This window comes from Amphibalanus amphitrite, unplaced genomic scaffold (assembly GCF_019059575.1).
Source record: "Amphibalanus amphitrite isolate SeventyFive unplaced genomic scaffold, NRLGWU_Aamphi_draft 000163F_arrow, whole genome shotgun sequence".
NCBI classification, from domain to species: Eukaryota; Metazoa; Arthropoda; class Thecostraca; order Balanomorpha; family Balanidae; genus Amphibalanus; species Amphibalanus amphitrite.
In genome coordinates, this window is record NW_024881658.1 from 487650 (window position 1) to 502758 (window position 15109).

General features: G+C 57.5%; 1 protein-coding gene across 3 annotated transcripts in view; it reads left to right on the forward strand.

Moving 5' to 3' along the window:
• Window positions 1–14289, forward strand: part of LOC122383415 (tyrosine-protein kinase ABL1-like) — a 47998-nt gene extending 33709 nt beyond the window's left edge. For 2 of the 3 annotated variants that reach the window (XM_043369779.1, XM_043369782.1), the window contains exons 4-14: window positions 1109–1288; window positions 2538–2798; window positions 5087–5226; window positions 5531–5615; window positions 6160–6290; window positions 7029–7247; window positions 7586–7698; window positions 9190–9332; window positions 10056–10232; window positions 10697–10814; window positions 11152–14289. In XM_043369779.1, the coding sequence (XP_043225714.1) occupies window positions 1109–1288; window positions 2538–2798; window positions 5087–5226; window positions 5531–5615; window positions 6160–6290; window positions 7029–7247; window positions 7586–7698; window positions 9190–9332; window positions 10056–10232; window positions 10697–10814; window positions 11152–13603 (4019 nt within the window). In that variant the 3' untranslated portion in view covers window positions 13604–14289. The remainder of the gene's footprint in view (window positions 1–1108; window positions 1289–2537; window positions 2799–5086; window positions 5227–5530; window positions 5616–6159; window positions 6291–7028; window positions 7248–7585; window positions 7699–9189; window positions 9333–10055; window positions 10233–10696; window positions 10815–11151) is intronic. The other variant, XM_043369780.1, reaches the window with a different exon arrangement.
• The last annotated feature ends 820 nt before the right edge of the window (window positions 14290–15109 follow it).

Genomic DNA, 15109 nt, shown 5'->3' on the forward strand with positions numbered 1-15109 from the left:
AGTCACGGACGGTAGCGTTTCACGGGACAGAGCCAGCCGTGCTGCAGCGCCCGGGTTCTGTGGTCGGGAGGACTGCAGACCGGCTGGGGAGGGTCGGCAGTGTCCCCAGTGACCCGGCCGCCGTCGCCGCCCGGTCTGGCCCGGCCTCCGCCCGGCATAACGGCGGCGCCAGGCGGCCGGGCCGCGCCGCACCGCGCCGCCGCGCCCCCTGGCTGTCTCAGACGCTGTCCCAGCCGCTCCGGCTGTCTATGGGAAACTGGGCCGGAGCCGGCGGATCAGCTGGCTGGGGAGCGTGATTGATAAAATGGCCGGCCCGGCCGCCACGGAGGACGCTGATGGGCCCGGCTGATATACGGAGCTCGGTGATGTGTGGCCCGCCCGGCCGACCGGCCGCACAAGGTTATCGGTAGGGTGATGCATGGGATGCCGCGTGTGGGCGTGGCGCGGCCACAGGGTCTCTGTCGTGTCTTCTGTGGTGGATCAAAGGAGTACCGCCCCACACACCCAGCACCGGATGTTCCTCCGTGGGTGGATAGATGGGCCCGTCTGGCATCTTGTGTCGCGGCTCCAGTGTGGCGCTCATGGGTATGTATTTGCACCGTCGCTCGCGGTCTAGCCGGGAGGTTGAAGAGACTATGTGGTCTGTCGCCGTCTCGTCGCGTCCCCAGCCAGTGGCCAGTTGGCCGTCCCCGGTACCCCCTTCCCGTCCACCCGGCGCGCCGTAACACTCAGTTTAACGCTCTGACGAGCGCGTGCTTTACGAGCTTGGCACGCGTCCTGGCGACTGCGGAAGGTCGACCTGCCCGGTGCACGGCGTATGCTGGACTGGGGCCGGCGTACCATACAACAACCGGTGGAGCAGGGAATCAAATAGACGCTACCGGTCGCCAATGATGACTTTCAGATTGATCTGTCGCGGCCTTTTTTGGAAACATGTCTCATGATCTGTTTTAAACATGGTGCTGATTATACGACGTACGCCAGTCGCCATTTTTTGTGTTTTCTTGTATGTGCAGTGAAATTTCAATACTTATTGGCTGTTTCCGATTGCTGCAGTGACTCACCTCACCCACTAACCCTCTCCCTCTACCCCTTATGTTGTCCACAGGCGAGCAGGTACGCGTGCTCAACTACAACAAGTCGGGCGAGTGGTGCGAGGCGCACAGTATGAAGGGCGACGCCGGCTGGGTGCCATCCAACTACGTTACGCCAGTTAGCTCGCACGAGAAGCACAGCTGGTACCACGGCGCTATCTCGCGCAGCGGCGCAGAGTACCTGCTCAGCTCAGGTGAGTCAATGCTGAGTCGGAGTACTAACTCACGTGAGTTTATACCGAGCTAGAGTACCAACTCAGCTCAGGTGAGTTCTCGTCGATTCGTAGCGCCAGCTCAGGTGAGCTCATGGTGAGGCCGCTGGTAGCCAGTATCTGCTCGACACAGGTGAGTTATCTGTTGAGTCAATAAAACTGCCCTAGCTCAAATAAAACTGCTGCGACGCTTTGAACATGGTCAAGTCAACGAGTATGTTATTGATTCATGGTCTGTTATCTGCTCAGCTGAGTTTTCTGTTGAATCAGCTGGGAATGGATCAATGCGGAACATACACCTGGACTGCCGCCACCATTCAGGTAGATAAATGTATCGCAATTCTCAACTCAGGCGCAGTCCCATGTATCAGCCCAGCGGCCGGCACGAAAAGTTACAGTTCTAGACCAGCTATACATAGCTCCGGGTAATGCCACTCGGATGTGAGAGGCTATTTTGAGCGCTAGTTTCTGTACCTTCTCCTTGAACCGTTCAGAACAAGTGGATAACTTCTGGGTAGCCGGCGGACGTGGGAACGTTGCGCCACCTTCTCGCTGTATTTTGAGCCTAGAATGACGGAGCAGTGTGCCGCCCGGCTCCTGCGGGCCACAGAGTACGTCACTGGCGGCTGGCGTTGACTGGTGGATATTTGTGGCGAGGTGTCAGTGAAGTTGGCCGGATATAGACTGCGTGACGAGTTCATGCTCATTGATTGGTTCGCATCAGGCGATAGGGTCATTCAGAATGTCTGACATGATTTTCGCAATGCGGGCAGGTCGAATCGTCCATCATTGACTCGCACTGTTCCGTTCATTGTTCCCCGTATGCCGCAGAACAGTGTAACAATCGGAAGCGGCCGCCAATGCCGGCCGATGTATGATTGTAGCGACATCGACTGACCGGCCCCTCGCCGCCGCGTGTCGGTTATACCGTGTGCGTGCCGCGGCGTGTGTGCCCGAGCTGCCATCGCGTGATGGAGTCGCCCGATTAATGTGTGTGGGAGTCAGTACAGGCGGCCGACGAGCGGGTGCGGAGGGCGGGTCCGTCGGTCAGCCGCAGACCAATCGGTCACTGATGGAGCGGCCGCTGAACGGTGACAGACGGCACGCGTCTTATGACGGGTCTGGAGATGGATTATCAAGCTATGATGCTTCTTATTTTGGCTGTGCCAATAGACCCACTCAGTAGAATAATCTCTTATGCGATAATAACGCACTGTTTACCCGCCGTCAGGTATCAACGGCAGCTTCCTGGTGCGAGACAGCGAGTCGAGTCCGGGACAGCTGAGCATCTCACTGCGCTACGAGGGCCGCGTCTACCACTACCGCATCACCGAGGACGGCAACGGCAAGCTGTACGTCACGTCCGAGAGCCGGTTCAACACCCTGGCCGAGCTGGCGCACCACCACTCGTCGCACGCCGACGGCCTCATCACCTGCCTGCTCTACCCGGCGCCCAAGCGCAACAAGCCGCCCGTGTTCGCCGTCAGTCCAGGTAGGCTGTGTGGGAGGCTTGAGGGCCTGAGGGTTGGTGGTGAGGGGAAGGTAGACTGAATGTAGGTAGGCGGTAGTCGAATTCCTGGAACGCTGCGACAAACAGCTTCAGCTTCTGCTTAAGGTGCTTTTTGTTTGTTAACCGATGCTTTTGGGGCTTTGGTTTGAAGTGAGGTTTCAAACGGTCAAGGAGAGGTTACGTAAGATTCGGGAAGCTGGATGTCTTCCCGGCATTTCCTGTGCTTCGGAGAACAGCAGTTGTGAACATCCGCCGCCCGAATCCAGCGGCTTGTGTGACTCACGCGGTGTTTCATCTCCCCGATCTGGCCTCATCCCTGGTTCGTCCGCACTACTCGAGTCAGTCTCTCCTCTGATAGTCCTTTGATCTGCCGTTCTCGTCTGTGTCTATTTGTCTGTCTGTCCGGCTGTAGAGGGGAGGGGAGGGATGCGCTTCGGCGTGTGGTAATGGGAGGTGGTAGATTTGTGATGTCGAAGCTATTTGGGAAACACGTCCTTTAACTGGTCCTTGTCTACACTCCGTTCGACTACTGTCAGTCTCTGTTTATCAGCTTGTCATGTCTTTGCAAGTCTACCTCTGTCTCAGTCTCTCTCAGTCTCTGTCTGCCTCAGTCTCTCTGTCTCAGCCTCTCTGTCTCACCCTCTCTGTCTCAGTCTCTCTGCCTCAGTCTCTCTGTCTCAGTCTCTCTGTCTCAGTCTCTCTGTCTCAGTCTCTCTGTCTCAGTCTCTCTGTCTCAGTCTCTCTGTCTCAGTCTCTCTGTCTCAGTCTTTTTGTCTCTGTCTGTGAGTGCCGCCTCGTTTCGCTAGGTGTCCGTTTCTGTCTTTGTATGTGTGTCTCTCTGTCAGTGCCGCCCTGTTTCGGTAGGTGTCCGCCAGCGGAAGGGTCTCTGATGTCTCTGTCTGTCTGTCTCTATCTCTGTCTGTCTCCGTCTGTCAGTGCCGCCCTGTTTCGGTAGGTGTCCGCCAGCGGAAGTGTCTCTGATGTCTCTGTCTATCTCTATCTCTGTCTGTCTTTGTCTGTCAGTGCCGCCCTGTTTCGGTAGGTGTCAGCCAGCGGAAGGGTCTCTGATGTCTCTGTCTGTCTATCTCTATCTCTGTCTGTGTCTGTCTGTCAGTGCCGCCCTGTTTCGGTAGGTGTCCGCCAGCGGAAGGGCCTCTGATGTCTCTGTCTGTCTATCTCTATCTCTGTCTGTGTCTGTCTGTCAGTGCCGCCCTGTTTCGGTAGGTGTCCCCCAGCGGAAGGGTCTCTGATGTCTCTGTCTGTCTATCTCTATCTCTGTCTGTCTCTGTCTGTCAGTGCCGCCCTGTTTCGGTAGATGCCGTCTCTGTCTGTCTATCTCTGTCTTTGTCTGTCAGTGCCGCCCTGTTTCGGTAGGTGTCCGCCAGCGGAAGGCGGAGCGGAAACCTCCGCGCGCCACGCTGCGGGCCTTGTTTATGAACGGTTCTCTGCCCTGCCGATCGAGTAGGTGTGAGCGCTGCCGACCGCTGTCCGGCCCGTGTGCCTATTGACTAACCAGGGACTGCCGTCTGCCTGTGAATGCGCCGGCAGCGGGCTAGTTTAGTGGGCGTGCTGTGTGCCGTGCCGGGAGATGTGACCTAACCGAACGGTGCTGCATGGCCGAGTCGAGTGTAGTCGTGTGCGGTGTGGCTAGGCGCAGCCCGTGGGAGGCTGGCGGAGCTGCTGGGACCGCTCCCGGCCGCCGAGACTGCCGGGCTGTGGACTGACCGCGGCTGACAGAGGGATGAGCGCGGGATGGCGGACTAGCTACTGGCTGGTCTGTGCGAGACGGACTGCTGGTCTGATCCGTGCCTAGTCGGTGCGGGACGGACTGCTAGTGTTGTTCTGCTCCGTGCCTAATCTGTGCTGGACCGGCCGGACTGGCTACCTTCTGGTCTCCACTGAACGGCTGGACTACAGCTACTCAGGCTGACCGCTCGGTCTGGTTCGTTGGTGTGGCTGGCTACAGCTGGCTGACGCCGGGCGGCTTTGAATGGCCGCTGGCTGACCGCTGGCTGGCTGGTGCTCGGCTGAATGCGGCTGGCCTGTGCTCGGCTGGCTGATACGTTACACAGCTCCAGTCAACAGACATTGCTGTGGTCTCATTCATCCATGTAACGCCAGGCTACAATGTGTCCGGCGCTCTATCATGCACATGTGTCTTATCTCTGTGTACCGTCATTTACCATTTCATCTCATCTCTCCTCTATGTTCTATCCGAACCCACCTTTCTGCGATGTCGCTAACCGTCTCCTGCCCGCCACCTCCAACAGAGACGGATAAGTGGGAGATAGAGCGTACCGACATCACCATGCGACATAAGCTGGGCGGTGGCCAGTACGGAGACGTGTACGAGGCTGTGTGGAAGCGCGGGGGACGCCAGGCCATCACCGTGGCCGTCAAAACGCTCAAGGTATGTGCGACGGCGCGGCGGGTGTTTGTGCTTTCTGTCATACTGCGGCGAAGGGCTGTGTGATGACTGTTGAGATAGATTAGTGTATGCGATGTGGCTAGGGTCTGTGTTTTGTGTATTTCAGCTGGATAGTTTGAGCTATAGTTCATGGTAGATCGACCATACATAGAACCTGCTGTCATTTTGAATACGATTCAATCATGCGTTTTGTCTCCTACCTCGTGATTGTGTCCGTCTCTCCGTGCCCGCGTCATTAACGCTAGCTCCACTGTGTGACTATTCTCCGCTGTTTCTGCCTCCCCAGGAGGACACAATGCAGTTAGACGACTTTCTGGAGGAGGCCGCGATCATGAAGGAGATGAAACACCCCAATCTAGTCCGACTTCTCGGTACGTGCCGTGCACGCTCCAGGAGTTTTAATCGGCCCTCAAATTGCGCAGCCGACCGGCCCGTTAGCGGCCGGATGTGGAGGGGCGGGCCCTGGGTTAGGGGCTGTTCATGAGGATGGGACGTGCCGGAGAGGTTTGGCCGTCCATATTCTCCTGGTGCCATCATTTGGTCGTCAGATTCAATTGAGCACGATGCAGCTCGGATAGACGTGACGTCAATTCGACGGTGACTTGCCGGTTGGGCTGTCTGCTGAGGTATTAACCAGGCGGTCTGACCTCATTCATTTTACATGGTCTTCAATTGATAATGTTTTCTTATTGCCACGCACTCTAGCTGCTAAATTACAGCATTGTTAAACGCTTATCGTATGTGGTAGCTGTAGGAAACACTCGCTCTCAACGTCCTTTCTGTAGTCTCTCTGTGAGTCTTATGATCGCCGTCTTGCCATTCTCATGATATCCGTCTACTCAATAACGCGTCTCCCCCTCACTATTCCCCCTCCCCCGTCCCCCGACTGACCGCTGCTGTGTCTCCCTTCCTCAGGGGTGTGCACTCGTGAGCCGCCTTTCTACATTGTGACCGAGTTCATGTCGCGCGGTAACCTGCTCGACTTCCTGCGCGCCGCCAACCGTGATGAGGTGGACGCCGTCGTGCTCATGTACATGGCGACCCAGGTGAGAGCGACGCGGGTGGACGGGGAGAGGGTAGCTCTAGGAATCACGAATTAGGGTTGCATGATTTTGTCCAGAGAAACTAGCAGTTGATTCAAGGGGGGACTGTCGTATTTTTCGTCGTGCGATGGCTGTGTGCCTGCTTATGTATTTTTTTTTTCGTTTCTGTTTTTGAGTATACATATTTTGCATGCAAGATCGCAAATGGTTAGGCTGAGGCGCTGGTTTCCGGCTGGCTGCTGCCGCTTTGGCGTGTTTTGGGCCAATAGTCACGGCTGGTGAATCGGTCACGCACCGCTGAAATCGCCGAAACATTAGCGCTGTAACGGTGCTGTGCCGTCTGTCAATGCAGGCCCGGGTAGTCCCTCACCCACCTCACCAGACGTCGCTCCGCGGCCCACACGTGCTGCCGAGAGCCGTGCCATTCGCCGCGCGTGGCTCCCACACGTGTTTGGAGCGGCGCCCGGGAACTGAGGGGTCCGATTACACTGTGATTCGGCTGCCCCGACCCCGGCTGATAAAGGTCGATGACGAGTCTCGATTACCACCGGGCCAAAGCCGTGCCTCTGTTAGCTTTGCACTTCCGCTCGCTGTAATCCGATCGAAGTGGGTCGTCTTTAATGTGCTCACTAATCCAGCACTCCACATTGATCGGACGCTACCGTCCGGAATTCCACCTTATCAACCCTATCTACCATCAATCTTTGCCTTTAACACCTCCCCCCTTGCGCTCACCATCAGATCGCGTGGGCGATGAGTTACCTGGAGAGCCGAAACTTCATTCACCGGGACCTGGCGGCGCGCAACTGTCTGGTGGGCGACAACCAGCTGGTGAAGGTGGCCGACTTCGGGCTGGCGCGTCTGATGAGGGATGATACGTACACGGCGCACGCGGGCGCCAAGTTCCCCATCAAGTGGACCGCTCCCGAAGGACTGGCCTACAACAAGTTCTCCACAAAGGTGGGACGATGGGGGTGTGGGGTGGAGGGTCGGGAACGGGAAAGAGATGGTCTTGATAATGAAGAAGACAGGCCACGTTATCACGGTGTGTGATTGCCAGACATTGTATCGCCTTTGTTGCTATTTTCAATCATAACTGCTATTTCTAGCAGCGATGATGGCTATTTCTAGGTCCAATTACCTCTGCTTTGATGTTCTTTTCAATCATCGTTGCTATTTCTACGTTCAGCTGTAAGTGTCCAGTAGGCAGTCAGGCTACGTGCTGATTTCAACATCGCACTCCGTTATTTTGATGTCTGTGGGCCGTCTAACGGTGTGTTTGCGTTTTGCTCCACCAGTCGGACGTCTGGGCGTTCGGTATCCTGCTCTGGGAGATCGCCACCTACGGCATGTCGCCGTACCCGGGTGTCGACCTCACTGACGTCTACCACCTGCTGGAGAAGGACTATAGGTGAGTTATTACTACTGGAGAGAACAGTCTATAGGTGAGTTTATCCATGCCACCTACGGCATAACGCCCTACCCGGGTGTCTACCTCACCGACGTCTACCACCTGCTGGAGAAGGACTATAGATGAGTGTGTACCACCTGGGGAGGACTATAGGGGAGTTAGTAACACCTAAACGAAGTTAGAAGTTAGAACTAACTCACCTTAAGCACTTGGTACTAAAAGTGATTTAGTAACACCTGTTCGCAAAGAACTGCACGTAAGAATGCAACGCGACACCTTGTTGCGCTTTTTCATTGGTTGGTGGTTGGTTGAATGAGCACTTTGGAATGGCTGGTATACGCTGACCAAGCGTGTGATTACCTGTAAATAGCATCCTCTTTATGGATTTATACAGTAAGCGCATGTATATCCTGATCATTTACAAGGGGTGCATTCCAAGACTGACATAAAAAAATGAAAACATTATCGCACATAGACTAACCTCCCTGACATATATTTTTAATTTTCATACGTGGTGCATGCGTTACTGATAAGTAGTTACCGTACTCTGAAATAATTCATATGTGTCTTATTTGGTCCATGTTTATCCAACTCTCTTGCGTCCGTCGTGGTACTAGCAGTGACTGTCCTCCATGTCCCTCGGGATGGAGTGTCCACTGTCCGCCCCATGTTCAGGGGTGGATATCTGTCAAAATTTCAGGGGGGTCCAGGCCGGGCAGATGGAGGCGGGCTGGATAAGCAGTACCATTGACTTACATAGTGTAACGAAATTCATTCCTACCCCGTCCTCCGCCTCCCTCTGTACTTACTGTCCAGCCCCCTTACCCACTAACAATATCCTTATATGGTCCTCGCTCTTCCCCTGTGACGCCTGTCCTGGCCCACTTCTGATTGGTGCTATGATATGACGTACATCTGTATGTATGATGCATGTGTGTGACGTTTGGATGTAGCGGCCGACGCCGACGCCGAGCAGGAGAGATTCGAAAGCCAACCGCCGTAGTGACCGGACGTACTGTTATTCAAAGTCTCGGCCGATTGTCTATCACTTTTGGATTATATTGGTAAACTTACAATACATACTTGAAGAAAAGAAAACCGTGTTGGTTGTACGGCACGAGCAGGAGGTCCTAAAACAGACTATCACAGAAGAAGAAATTGTTTATTTACTATTTATATTTGTTACACATAGCAGTAATTCGTTTTCAGGGGGGTCCTGACCCCCCAACCCCCCCCCCCCCCCCTCCGCCCCGGATCTCCACCTCTGCCCAGTGCCCATGTTACTGCTAATGATGGTTCCCTGGTGTCCCGCAGGATGACGTGTCCGCCGTGCTACTAGGAGTGACGGTTCCCCTTCCCCCCGTATCCCCTAGGATGAAGTGTCCCCCGTGCTACTAGCAGTGACGTTTTCCCCCGTATCCCGCAGGATGGAGTGTCTGCCCGGCTGTCCGTTGTGTCACTAGTAGTGACTGTTCCCCTCCTGTCCCGTAGGATGGAGTGTCCTCCGGGCTGTCCGTCGCGGATTTACGAGCTGATGCGGCAGTGCTGGCGATGGGGACCGGCCGACCGGCCCACCTTCCGCGAGATCCACCATAGCCTGGAGACCATGTTCCAGGAGTCTAGCATCAGGGACGGTGAGTGGCACAGCTCTGGGCAGATTTAGGGACTCATGACAGCCTGGAGTCTTTGTTCCAGGAGTCGAGCATCAGGGACGGTGAGTGGCACAGCCCTGGGCAGTTTAGGGACTTACCATAGCCTAGAGACCATGTTCCAGGAGTTTAGCATCAGGGACGGTGAGTGGCACAGCTCTGGGTAGTTTCAGGGACTTACCACAACATAGAGACAATGTTCCAGGAGTCGAGCATCAGGGACGGTGAGTGGCACAGCTCTGGGTAGTTTCAGGGACTTACCACAACATAGAGACAATGTTCCAGGAGTCTAGCATCAGGGACGGTGAGTGGCACAGCGCTCGGTAGATTTAGGGACTTACCACAGCCTTGTTCCAGGAGTCGAACTTCAGGGACGGTCAGTACTAAGTTTAGTCAGTACTTAGGGTAGAGGGAGGGTTCTCGTGCGCCATTGTGATATTTTCCCAGTCAGATTTACGGACAAGCCTGTGCGCGGTCTGGCGTGAAGATTATTACACACGTATGTGCCTTGGAAACACATTGTCATTTAACATTTTTACACTGCCCATGCTTTTATGAGGTTGTAAGATAGGTAAGGTTGGCCTCGATGGCAACCTTCAGTTCATGTCTCTATCTTTTGCGGCTTACCCACCTGCCGTGAATATCTGCCAGCTCTCCCGGCTGCACTGTAGCGTACTGACACACCCTCCCTGTCCATCTCCCTTACAGAGGTGGAGCAGCAGCTGAAGCGGCACGAGGGCCAGCCCTCGGAGCAGGCGCCGCCGCTGCCCCCGCAGCCGGAGCGGAGCCGGGCCAGGGGCGAGCCGCCGCCGCCGCCCCCGGCAGCGCCCATCCCCTCCATCAAATGCACCCGCGAGGACGGCAGGGCCAGTCCCCGGCGAGCAGGTGAGATGTCAGCGGGGGCTGTCATAGTGGGAGGTAGTGACGACGTCAACGAGATGACAAGGGGACCTTATGAGCTTTACATTTAGTGAAATGAAGGGCTGATGGGACTCGTGCTGTTCCATAGATTCGCTAGAAGCAATAGATTTATCCATAGATACAAATGTCGTGAAAATGAAACGTCTGTTGTCACTGGGAAGAAATTATTTGTGAGCCCACTCTTGCGTGTTTTGTTTCTTTTGTATGTTTTAACCTTTACATTTGTCATGTGCTTTAGATTTTGTTGATAAAAAACGTCTGCCCGTAACTAGTTTGTTACCGTACGGCTCTGGTATTAGCAAAGGTGTTAGCGTACGTTATATCTCGCTTGATAAACGTACACATTGGCTGTGTTCTCATGTGCCTTGTGACCGATGATCGTTATAACTCTGCCGTTCGAATTCTGACATTCCATACACACTCGACAGACGACGCACCGCTGGTGGACGCTCAGGCCTCTGGACCCGTGTCGACCAAGTCGACGGTGGTTCAGCTGCGCCGCGCCTCCAACAGAAAGCAGGCGCCTGCGCCGCCCAAGCGTACCAGGTGAGACGCAGACGCGGCACAGTGGCGTCAGAGGGTGGTGGTCAGGCCGGGAAGGGGCGGTCGACTTTGATGTTATTCAGCTGGATGCAGTATAGAATTATATGAATGCATCGATGATGCTTTTGTTATTTGGAGCGTCGCAGTTTAATTATGAGGAATATATTAACTTTTGTCTCATGTGAAGTAAAATGTCACGCGTCTATAACGATGCAGCAGTGACGGTGTGCACCCCAGTTCTGACCGTCACCTGTCGTCTGGTACACCCCACAGCTCTGAGCGTTTACCCGCTTCTCCCATGTGTACCCCAGCTCTAACCATCCCTCCGCCCCGTCCCCTGTGCACGCCACAGCTCGTTCCGGGACAGCTCGTACACGGAGGAGGTGGCCGAGGACTCTGAGGGCGGCGCCGGCGGCTCGGAGCCCTCCGACCCGGCCGACGAGCGCACTCCGGAGACGGAGGAGTCGGCGCGCTCCTCGCGCTCCACGCCCTCGCACATGGCGTCGGGCCGCCACCCGCCCGCCGCCGACCGCGCCAAACGTGCCAAAACGTTCCCGTCGCCGGCGCAGCCGCCGCGCAAACCGATCCAGGTAGCGCCGCTGGAGGAGCACCACGTCAACGAGTCCATCAAGCGGTACGGCACGCTGCCCAAGGGCGCGCGCATCGGCGCCTTTCTGGACTCGTTGCGCGAGAGCGGTATGCGTGGCAGTGCGGAGGGTGGTGAGGCGGCCGCCGGGGCGGGAGGCGAGGCTCGCGCGCCGCGCAGTCACACTGAGGCGGAGGGCGTGCGGCCGCCGGCCTCCGCCGCCGCCGCCAAGAAACCGTCTGCTATGGTGCGCTCCAACTCATCCAATAGTGGCTTCCAGAGTCCGCGGCTGTCGCGGCTCAGTCCGAGGGTGTTTGCCGGCGCGGCGGGCGGCGGTGGTGGTAATGGCGGGGGCGGTGCGGAGTCGGCGACCGACCGGCGCCGGCCGTCCCCGCGCCAGAAACGGAAACCGGCCGAGCTGGAGTTTCCGCCGCCGCCGACGGAGCTGCCGCCGCCGGACGACATCGAGGCCGACTTCATCATCGACCCGACGTTCCCGCCGCCGCCGCCGGACCTCAAGGACCAGCTGTCGACCGGCGGCCCTGTGATGCAGAGCTTCAGTCAGCCGCCGGCTGGCCGCGGCAGGCCGGTGCCCAGTCCTCGCACTCAGCGCCGCGCAGAGTACTCAAACCTCTCCGAGCGCGCCAAGCGCAGTGACGACCTGGTGACGCGACTGGGGACCGGGCAGCGCGCGCGGCCGCAGCCGCCGGCGGCGCCCAAACCGGCGTCCCTCACCCCGTCCATCAGTGCTCAGCTGGTCTCTGAGATCCAGCAGAAGCAGCGTGAGAACGGTGCCGAGGGCGAGCCTCCCGCGGCGGCGGCGGCCGGCTCACAGCGCTCCGACTGGGCCCGCTCCGAGGCCAAGCTGCAGTCGTTCCGGCCGCCTCTGAGACGCGTCCACAAGTCAACCGAGGGCTCGCAGACGGACGAGGCCGTCACCAGCTTCAAGTCGGCGCTTCGGAAAACGACCGGTCGCACCTCGGAGCGGAACGGTGACGCCGCGTCTCGGCCAGCCGACGGCACAGCGAGTCTGCGGTTTGGACTGCGGAAAACGCGAAATAAAGACCGCTCTGCGGAGACGGCGCCGAAGGCGGAGCCGGAGCAGACCGACTTCCGGGCGCTGCTCAAAAAGCCGGACAAGAACGGCGTTCGGACGGAGGAGGGTGAGCCGCAGCCGTCCGACCCGGCCCGGCCCGAGAAGCCCTCTGAGCGGGTGGAGCGGTGGCTGGAGCAGGCGGGCTCGGCTACTGCCGCCGCCTCTACCGCTGCTGAGGGTGATGGGGATGGGGAGGGGGAGGAGGCGGAGCCCGAGCCTCCAGAGGCCGAGCCGGAGGAGCCATCTGCCGAGGAGCCGCCGGTGGAGGCACCGGCCGAGGTCACTGACCCGCCGGAACAGGCGTCCCCCGACGACGAGCAGGACAAACGGCAGAGTGCCGGCAGCATCAGCAGCCTGCGGAAAATGTGGGAGGCCGAGGCCGCTGACAAAACCTCGCCGAAACTGTCCGACCGCTCGCCGACGTCGGAGCGAGCCTCGACGGCGCCGGCCACCAAGGAGGAGTCTCCTCCCCCTCCCCCTGCCCCGCAGTCTAGTCTGGAGCCGGCCGGCGAGGCGGCGCCGCCGTCGGCCGCCCCGGCGCCCGCTGAGAGTGGCGTGGAGAGTGTGCGTGCCAAGTTCGAGCGGCGCTGGCCGCCGACGCAGGAGACAGACAAGCCGGTGGTGCCGGTGAAGCCGTCCATCAAGCCGCTGACGGCGGCCGGCCGCGCGCCCGCCGGCGGCCCGGGCGTGTACGCCACGCCGTGCATTACCTCTGCCGAGCGCGGCACGCTCAAACCGCCGCCGCACCCGACCAGCGCGCCGCCGGCCGGCCTCAGCCGCTCGGCCGGCGCCGGCGGCTCGGCGGAGGCCGTGCGCGACCTGGCCGCCGCCGTGGAGCGCAGCCTGGGCGCCCTGGAGGCCTCGTCCGCCTCCAGTGTGGCGTGCATGCAGCTGTCGGACAAGCTGGGCCTGCTGCTGACGGCGTGCGGCGCGCACGCGGACCAGGTGCCGCCCACCGGTCGGCTCCGGTTCCGTGACCTGCAGCGGCGCCTCGAGACGCACGCCGGCACCCTGCGCTCGGCCGGCGCGCGCAACAGCAGCGACGCCCAGCGGCTCTTCTCCGAACTAGCCAACACGGTGCGCGACGTGGTCAATGTGGTGCAGCGATGAGCGGCCGGCGACTGCGCCGCCACGCGCCGCCCGCGCCCTTTGTTTTTTGTGATATCCATTTTATTGCGTTGTCGGTGGCTCTTCTGCGCTTTAGTGGGACCAGTGTGTGCGCGCGGCCCCGGGCCGCCCGGTTGTGACATTCCTTCCCGTCTCTGTCTCGTTTTTTTATTCAGCAATCGAATGAGTTTTCATGCGTACCCTGTGTTTTGCGGATGCGCTCATGATCGAGACGACTGCAATCGTGTGAGAGCATGACTAGTAAGGAAATGTCTTATGCGCGAGTGTCTCCCGCCATTCTGCGCGGGCGCCATGCCAAATTATCCGGTGTCCGGCCGGCCTCGTGCGTCGGGACCGGCAGTGTGAGTGCGAAGAGGAGCCATGACCGGGGGCGGCGCCCGACCTTGCCATGTGGGACCGGCGGCGCGGCGGCCGGCCCCGACCGGCGTGTAATACTCAGTGCGAGCGCGCGCGCGCCGCCGCCTGCCGAGTTTCAGTTCCTGGTCGGACGCCGGCGGCCGGTGCCGGTCGCGTCAGTGAGTCGGTTTCAGTGACCAGCGGGGTGATATGGCCGCTCTGGCTCGGCCCAGGCCCCGTTTTGTATACCATGTATAGTTTATATCTCAAAGACAATACACGTAATTCTGACAGGAAGCTACGATCAGTATCTTCTTGTTGGAGGTGATGCATCTGTGTTTTATCTTGTAAGTGTATGTGACATGCTTTTATGCGGCGCCCACTGAGCCCATCGTGCAAGTGAGGAAAAGGAATGCGAGCCTTTGAACAGGAGTTTCGCTTAAGGAGTTAGACGAGAAAAACGCGAGAGCAACTAACGGTAAAGGCGTTCGCTACATCATGATCCGCGCAGCAAGGGTGATGACTTAAAGGAAACAGTTCACTTTCCTGAAATTAGTATTTTGCTATGAATTTACGATTCTTTATGCTCAATATGATCAGAAAATAAAATAAAACCTTGTTGTAAAAACAATTATTTTCTATATTTTAATATAGGACGAACTATATTCTATGTAAAATAATGTTTGACGCGGAAGCTTATTACGCGTTGACCAATCATATTGCGTAGTTCAAACCTACGCATGCTGCATTAGCTGTAAGCAGCATGCTGATTGGCTGACGATGACGTGGCTGCATTCCTGTGCAAGGCACACATTCCTCTGCAAGGCACTCTTTTCGGAACGAGAAATGGAATATCTTCGTCTAGGGTGATCGTTGAGCCGTAAAAGCTCCTGATTTGTGCTAGTCTCAGCTCAAGCTACGAAACTGCTATTCCAGTTCAAAGTCCCATGTTAAAAGTGAACTATTTCCTACATACAGGTTACATACATACATACATACATACAGGTTACATACATACAGGTTATTGCCTCGGCATGCCGTTTGCGGTTTGGTACAGCTATTAGCGCTGTTTGATGCTTCTGTTTGCGTCTTGTGTGCGTCTAATGCCGCTACAGAATATTTCTACATGCGCCGTTATTCAAAGCAGACGGG